The 8,252-nt window shown below is 38.4% G+C and overlaps 2 protein-coding genes across 2 annotated transcripts; one reads left to right on the forward strand and one right to left on the reverse strand.

The window, feature by feature from the left end:
* The first annotated feature begins 4,409 nt into the window (after nt 1-4,409).
* Nucleotides 4,410-6,107, forward strand: LOC149397962 (Nucleoside transporter family protein). Its single transcript, XM_089615036.1, has 2 exons — nt 4,410-5,081; nt 5,213-6,107. Exons 1-2 carry the CDS (start codon nt 4,598-4,600, stop codon nt 5,914-5,916), a joined length of 1,188 nt encoding a protein of 395 aa, XP_089471162.1. The 5' UTR covers nt 4,410-4,597; the 3' UTR covers nt 5,917-6,107.
* Nucleotides 6,108-6,349: 242 nt separating this feature from the next.
* On the reverse strand, nt 6,350-8,011 carry LOC149397963 (Tetratricopeptide repeat (TPR)-like superfamily protein). Its single transcript, XM_089615038.1, has 3 exons — nt 7,309-8,011; nt 6,998-7,170; nt 6,350-6,811 (listed from the first exon to the last, which is right to left on the reverse strand). The coding sequence occupies exons 1-3, from the start codon at nt 7,903-7,905 to the stop codon at nt 6,667-6,669; spliced, it is 915 nt and encodes a 304-aa protein (XP_089471164.1). The 5' UTR covers nt 7,906-8,011; the 3' UTR covers nt 6,350-6,666.
* Between the last annotated feature and the right edge of the window lie 241 nt (nt 8,012-8,252).

Here is an 8,252-nt window from a genome sequence, read left to right on the forward strand (position 1 = left end):
ACGAGTAACCTCCTCCAAGGAATCCAACTACGTACGGAATATGACTCGCTCCACGTCTTGAATAACGCGGAACTTGTCAAGGCTTCTGAGGTCACCGAATCGGAGCTACTGAGGATCTATCTCCAAGGTAAGACGTTTGTCAGCTCACTGCCTACTAATCTTCACCATGGGTTTGTCGAGATGGTCTTCTTGGAGACGACATTGTCGTGAAACAACCAAACGTTGTTCCCATGGTCATTGAGGCCTAAAATGCCTTTGGTTTCATGGTGGGCCTAAGGTCCTTAGGCCCACATGTAGGACATGGTCCAAGTAAGACGAAGTCTTACACCAACAAGCACCGATCATGAAATTAGGGTTTTGGGCTACATCATATCATGGTGAGATGGTTTAATCAATCTACTAAACACCATCATCTTTATCTTCACTCATCTTCTTTATAAACCATTAAATAATAATCAAAGAATCTCGTGCTTAACAAAGTAAAGTTAAATTTGTATGTCTTTAATCTATAGATAATATCGACATAAGACGAGATACATCAACATCTTGATGTAGTGGTGGAAAAATTAATATGTCCCGCGCATCTTCCACAATGTCTAAAGTCCATATATTATCTTGAATTTTTTTTTACTTTATCTTTTATTTTTCATGACCCATTGATTGGCCTGAGCACCTATTGAGAGATTAAGGTTTTGGGATGCCCATCAAAGTAAGTTTGTATAATCAATCCAATAGCACATCATTGCGTCTATCTTCACCCATCAGCTCTATAAACATTTGGATAATATTAAAAGTATCTCGTGCTTAACAAAATAAAGTTGACTTGTATGCCTCTTCTTGTACATGTTGTAACTACATAAGAGGATATACATGTATATACATGTATATATATATATATATATATATATATATATATATATATGTTTGTGTGTGTGTGTGTCAATATCTTATATGCAAGATGATTCTCATGCTAGAAGAGTTGATCAATGACAAGTTGCTCAAGTTTATCTCATAATCCAACAAAGAGGTTGTTTACGACAAAATATGCATTGCCAACTTCAACAATACGAGGGATATGAGCACGAACACATCGGTCTGTGCAACCAAATCAAACCTTTCATCGGTACTCTTACTAGTCCCTTCCAATCGGCATTTGTTTCGGGGCGGCGAATCGCAGAGATTGTGGTTTTATTAGCTTAGGAGATCATGCCAACTTTGAAGAAAAAATAGGGCTCTGGAGGGCTTATGGGAGTCAAATTGAATATATGGAAGGAATATTTTATTTTGTATTTTGATGTTTGTAAGGTTGTTTGGATTTTTCGAAAGTTTAATACTAGTATCCCATTTTTTTTTTTTTTTTGCCGCTTTGGCAACCCAGGATCTTCCCTCTAAGGTATGTGAACGCTTGAACTTTCGGTTTAAATGAAATTACTACTTTCCGATCAAAAAACAAATAAAACATATATATTTGATTCCAAGCCAAACGACAAGAGTTTCATAAAAATAAAAAATAAAAAATAAAAATAAAATAAAATAAAATAAACCAACTTATTAGTAATGCAAAATAGTATTTATACAAAAATCTTCCATATAAAATTTTAATAGAAAAAATGTTGATTCCAAATTTCAAAAAAAAAAAAAAAAAAGAGTAAATCCACATTTTGATTCTTAGACCCGTGAATAAAAAGAAGTTGACTTTAATTCTCAATACACATTTTGTTTATGTTATAGTTTTACCATATATAAAATAACAGTATCCATAATTATTTGGATTAATCTTGACTAAGCTCAAAATAGAATTGCCCATTGATTGTCATATAGTAGATTAGAAGAAGGTGTAAATTTGCATAAAGTTAAAAAGTATAGCTATAAATTTGCACAATTAATAAAGCATATGCTGAGGCGGACCCACGTTCCCCCAATTTACAGATATTTAAAAGCCTTTTTTTAACGTGTTAGTTCCAAGAATTGCCTTACCGAGGAAACCGGATGGAAACCGACCGAAAATCCCTTTATCGGAGAGAACCGACAATGGTTCGCAAGTAACCATTTCCGGTCTAATTTGTCGGTGGTTTTCGTTCGTCGCAACCTTTTTTTGTCAACTTTATTTGGATTTCGACATGTAAGTTTCGGGGGTTTCCTCAGATTTTGAGGTTTTTTCATTTTTTATGATAAATTTTTTTAGTTAAATTCATAATTTCAAGGGTTTGAGCAATGGATATGAGTTTATTGGTTGTTTTGTATGGTTTTCTATGTATTTTTATATTTAATCGGAATTAAAATGTGATTTTTAATCCGAATTTGAATTTATTGATATTGTATATGATGATTTGATGATGAATATGATGATTATGATGATCTTGAGTGGGTGTTATTGAGATGAATATGATGCTTATAATGTGTTACTGATGATAAATGATGTTCTTGAGATTTGATGATGATTTGTGATGATGAATTGATATCATGTATTCGTTATATAAACTATTTTATATGTATGAATTATAAATAAATAAAAAATAGTTTTGTAAAATATTTATTTGAATACCTCGGTTTAATTTTCCACAATTTTTACCAATTTCTTCTTCGGTAAACGGTTTTCTAGCGGTAGCGATTTCCTATTTTTTCCGAATAGTTCTCAGTTTCCACTCCGGTAAACGGATAACCTAAAAATTGGAGTCTCGAAATGAAAACGATAACGGTAAGTCGAACTTAGGTAGTACTTGGTTCTCAAAGCAAGAGAGAGAGAGAGAGAGAGAGAGAGAGAGAGAGGTATTTGAAGCGTAGAAAAAAAAATGTGAATCTCTTCTTTATATTTACGAAATTTATTTATTCAAATTCAATATTAATTAATGTTTTAAATAATATATCATTTCTTATTTGTTTTAAAATTCTCTAATTGTATCTGCAATTTGAATCAAAGCATAAAATGACTTTATTTCATATAAAAAAAATACTGCAAATCCCTAAGTAAATATTCAAATTATCATTAAATACTTATTAATTTGTAAGAAAATTCTTCCACACAAATTCAAGTAATAAGAAAAAAAAAATCTATATATGGATTAAATTATATTCTAAACTGATCACTCTATGTAATGAACCATACCCATATATATCCATATATAATATATAATCAGTCTAAAAATACTTTTTAATTTGAAAAAAAAAAAAAAAAACTAAATAACTCTAGAGAATAAGGTATCACTGTTTTATATTTTGTACCAAGTTTTGTATTAAAAAGTCAATTAATAGATATATTAGTTTAAATATTTTATACAAATTCAATTATCGTCGACCACTCTCAATTTCAATTATTGGTTCCGCCCTTGTATCATATGGTCATATGGGTGATAAAATTTACTTTTACTATGTCAATTACGGTAAAGTAAGGTGCAAAAAAAAAAAAATAATGCAAGCAAATACAACTCAATAATAGAGACCGTTGGGATAAATTTTTAGTATTAATCTATCATAGGGGTAATAATAAACAAATAAATGAAGGCCCTTATTTACTACATTTAGAGGATAAAATACGACAAAATCCATCCTATATTAACTTTCTAAAGATGTTGTTACATGTTGAGATGGATAGCTTGTTGGCAAAAGGAAAAAAAAAATATAGCTTTTATTTTAGCATAAGAAAAGGAGACAAGCGGTGAATAATAATAATGGCAACAATAAAAAAAAGTCAGTTCTACTTTTTATATGCTGTTAAAAGGACACACATGTGGTAGATTAGACATAAGATAAAAGACACGAAGCTATAGTGGTTTATCTTGTTGAGTGAAAAACATAAAAATCTATGGTACATATAATTGAGGAAGGAATCAAGATCTGCATGTGATCAACTCTACTTAAAGCCCCTATCAGTTGATGGGAACTAGTTGTTCTTTTGTTCTTCTATTTTTTTTCAACATATTTCTAAAGGGGATGAACATGACTTCAAAGGCTTACATGTCAAAAAAAGCGGTCATATTAACCGGTTATAACAAAATATGCCTTCTAATTTGTCTTATAAGGAAAATTAAACAAGAATCTTATGAGCTTCTTAATCTGAATTTTAAAGTATAATAAAAATAAACCTGAGGAGGGCCAGAAATTATGTGCAAAAATAGCATCCACAAGACTTACAAACACGTGCTAGAAAGGTCCCCTAAGAGGAAAAAAACTTACATTAAAACGGTTATACATATGTATTATTAATGTATTATATTTTTTTCAGCTTTCATGGGGGGTATAAAGTTAGGCAGACAAAAAATTACTGGACAGCTAGGCTTTAGTACCCCGTGAATATATATGTAGGAGAACACAGTAACGAAATAGTTTCTGATAATAACCAATAAGGCCCGTCCATTTTCTTTTGTCCCCACTCAGCACAAACAATACCCTCTGATCATTCATCACCAAACCCACATTTGATTCTTGAAAATCTAAACACGTCAACAAAAAAAATCCAAGCCTTTCATGCTCCTATATATTTACCTCTGCTGCTCCCATTGGCAAAAAACCATGTCGAACTCGGTTGCCCTTAGTGCAAGGAATAAAAAATAAAAATCAAAAATCAAAAATCAAAATCTCTTTTAAAACTTTTCAGCCCATGATGAGTGGTGGTTTTAAACTCCCGGTAGAGCGAGCCGAGCCGAGAGACACTTACAATCTCGCTTACTTCATCCACTTCCTTCTCGGCGCCGGAAATCTCGTCCCGTGGAACGCTTTCATCACGGCCGTGGACTACTTTGGGCTGCTCTACCCGGGGAGGCACGCCGAGCGGGCCTTTTCCGTGGCCTACATGGGCTCGTCCCTCGTGGGCCTCCTCGTCGTTCTGGCCCGCGGACGACCCTCCCAACGGGCCGGGCTCACGATCGGCTTCTCTTTGTTCGTGCTCTCGCTGGCGGCGGCCCCGGCGCTCGATTGGGCCGGCCCGTGGATCGGCTCTTCCCGGGTCGCCTATGCAGTCACAGTCTCATCTGTCGCGGTCTGTGGATTGGCTGACGGGTTGGTCGGTGGGACCCTGATGGGGTCCGCCGGGAAGCTTCCGAAACGATACATGCAGGCCGTTTTCGCTGGCTCTGCTTCTTCGGGTAAGATCTATATGGACAAAACACTCTTTTTTGTGTTCTTTACTTGTGCAGCAAGAAAGCTAGTAAGCATAGAGGTGGTTTGAAAAAGTGTGGATTTTTATTATTTTTTTATTTTTTTTTTGGTGGGATAGGTGTTTTGGTTTCGGTGCTTAGGATCACGACGAAAGCGCTGCTTCCGAGGAATGAGAAGGGTCTCCGAGCGAGCGCGCACTTGTACTTCCTCGTCAGCACGATGATTCTCCTGTGCTGCATCGTCTGCTGTAACTTGCTGCACAAGTTACCTGTCATGGAGTGGCACCGGGAGATCGCTTCGGGGGACGATGGAGACCCTCTTCGCTCGGGGCCGCGGATCCGGGGCGTGACGAGGAAGATCAGGTGGCCGGCGATTGGGATCTTCGTGATCTACGTCGTGACTCTGTCGATATTCCCGGGTTTCATAGCCGAGAATCTCGAGTCCGAGCTCCTGAAAGACTGGTACCCGATCTTGCTCATCGCGGCCTATAACGTCGCGGATTTGACGGGGAAATCCCTGACCTCCGTGTACGTAGTAGAGAGCGTGATGGCAACGACGTTGTCCTGTTTCGCAAGGCTTATATTCTATCCCTTCTTCACGGCTTGTCTCCACGGGCCAAAGTGGTTGAGGACCGAGGTCCCCGTGGTGTTCCTGACCTTCATGCTCGGGCTGACCAATGGGTACCTGACAAGTGTCCTCATGATCCGGGTCCCTAAGACGGTGCCGATGCCACAAGCAGAGCTTGCGGCGATTGTGATGGTTGTGTTTCTGGGGCTTGGTTTGGTTGCTGGTTCAGTCCTTGGCTGGTTCTGGATTATTTGAAACCATAGAATAAAGTTGGTCAAATAAATAAATGGTCTAGTTAATGTAAAACTGTAGGCTTTTTTCTTCAAGAATCTTTAAACCTAAAATCTGTAAAATTTGGTCGGGTTTGCAGAGAAGATAAAAAGGCAAGTAATGAAGGATGTGGAATACTACGATGACCATCTCTATCCAACTAATAGTTGATTTGATCTGCCTTTTTTTTTCCTTTCTTTCCACCCAAAATTCACTTCCGACTATTCAGAATCTTCTTCACATTGCTTTGATAGCCATTAACATTGCTTTGCGAGAATCATCGCTACGGTCCACACCTTTACCTATCCCCGACCCGACCCACTTGGACTTTTTTTTTTCCAGACTCACAGTACACAGACAAAGTAATGGAGAAAGAATATCTACCCAAAGAACAAAAAGATCGAACCAGACAAACAAGTACAGATGAGCCGTAAACAATAACCTGAAACAAAAATCAGCTTCTTCCACGGTCTTTGAAAACTCTCGACACATTCGAGTAATTAAAACCATTAGAGGAAAGCCAATTTATTGCGTACAAACATACCAAAGCAAATCGATTCACATATCTTATTGAGTAACTTGCTTTATTTTACAGAGTGGAAACGGCTAGTACAGGTTAAGAAGACACAAAATTTCGAGGGAGGCAGTCAAAAAAGTGATATAAACAAAGGCGGTATATAAACAGAGTCATATCTAAACTATTATACACGAAGAGCGCCGAAAGTGGGAATAAGCTTAGGAAGAGGCGGCTATAGGAGAAACTCCGTGGAAGAAATCAGGCGTCGATTTAACACCGATCTCTTCCACTTCACAAAATTCTCCTTCTTCTTCATCTTCTTCAGCGTCCCAAAGAAAGTGAGCGTACGATGCCATAACATAACTGCACAATCGAAAACAAAACTCAAAATCAACTCAATGAACAAAACAAAACCAAATCTTCTTGTGCTAGACATAGTAATAGACAACATTTATTTGTAAGCCCTCGATTTCGGATAACATCATTGTGAAACTCGAAGCTAAATCGTTTATATGTCCATGGTCGGAAAATTAAAAACTCGTTACCCACCAGTCATCCGGCGCGGCCTTTACAGCTTGATCATAGTAAGCCTCAGCTCTCGGGGCGTCCTTGTTACTCTGCCAAACCAAATCTGCGTACATGGACAGAGCTCCAGCGTCATTCGGATTCGCCAGTATCGCTCTACCACAATACTCTTCAGCTTTCACGAAATCTCCCCGAACCTGTTCGGGAAATCAAAGTCAGAGACAAACCAAATCTACTTGCGTTTCCCAACTTCTTCACGAACTAATTTGATTAGGCTTGAACCTACAAACTCTTAAAAGCCGATCATATATCTAGTGTGATTGAAAAAATCTTACATCTTTTAAGAACTTGGCGTAATTGCTCAGGAGAAGAGGATTTCCAGGATTGGCTTCAATCATCTTCTGATAATACAAGTCTGTACTCTGATTCCCGTGGTTGGAATCCCAAAACCCCGAGTTTCCATCACCACCACCGTCAGATCCTCCTCCGCCGCCGCGCCCTCCTCCGTAGATCATTCCTCCACCGCTGCCGCCGACACCTCCTCCGACCAAAACGCTCGCCAAATCCCTAGCTCCGACCTTGCAATTCTCCTCCGACAGAGCACTCGTCCCAACACCGAACCCTAATCCCATCCCTATGGTCCCAAACTCTCCCATCTCATCTTCCTCCTCGAACCGGCAGAGGATTTCTCCGGTCGGCCTCTTCTTAGAGACTGGCAAGAGGTCAAGGAGATCGGTCTCCGAGAGCGCTCTCATAATCCTCTTCGACGGATCGACCGGAGGCCGAGGAGAATGAGACGATACGGAGAGAGAGACGATCGACCGAGTTCGGGGAATCTGGTGGACGATCTCCGGCTCCGGCGTGGTGGCTGAGTCCTTTGAGTGTTGAAGCCATGAGTTGAGAATCGGGGACGACGAGCTTCGCAGAAGCATCGTTAATGGCGGTTTACAGAGAGAGAGATTTTAGGTCTATTCGTCTCGTCGACGATTTATCTTTGGGAGTGCGTTTTGTTAGGCAACAAAAAAAGATTGGGAACGCGAGATTTTTATATGGAAGAGTTAAGAGAGATGAAAGGTTTCGATCAAATACAAACCGTGGATTATTATTTTTTTTTTTTTTCAAGTATATTTACGATATTTATTTGTTTGCTTATTCTCGCACGCACGTGGTTTTTAGCCGTAGTTTAATTTTTTTGGCCTTTTCTTATAAAGTCGTGTTTCTCTCTGGCTTTTCCATCTTGAAAAGCAACTTTTTTTTACTTCTCATAAGGAGTATGTCC

Source organism: Urtica dioica, chromosome 5 (assembly GCF_054948205.1).
Source record: "Urtica dioica subsp. dioica isolate 48M chromosome 5, U.dioica_male_clone48M_v1_H2, whole genome shotgun sequence".
In the NCBI taxonomy this organism is placed as follows: domain Eukaryota; kingdom Viridiplantae; phylum Streptophyta; class Magnoliopsida; order Rosales; family Urticaceae; genus Urtica; species Urtica dioica.

Coding starts and splice junctions, on each gene's coding strand:
- LOC149397962 (XM_089615036.1), top strand. CDS start 4,598: ATGATGAGTGGTGGTTTTAAACTCCCGGTAGAGCGAGCCGAGCCGAGA. Junction 5,082..5,212: donor CGCTGGCTCTGCTTCTTCGG/GTAAGATCTATA, acceptor TTGGTGGGATAG/GTGTTTTGGTTTCGGTGCTT.
- LOC149397963 (XM_089615038.1), bottom strand. CDS start 7,905: ATGCTTCTGCGAAGCTCGTCGTCCCCGATTCTCAACTCATGGCTTCAA. Junction 7,171..7,308: donor ACGCCAAGTTCTTAAAAGAT/GTAAGATTTTTT, acceptor TTTCCCGAACAG/GTTCGGGGAGATTTCGTGAA. Junction 6,812..6,997: donor AAGGCCGCGCCGGATGACTG/GTGGGTAACGAG, acceptor TCGATTGTGCAG/TTATGTTATGGCATCGTACG.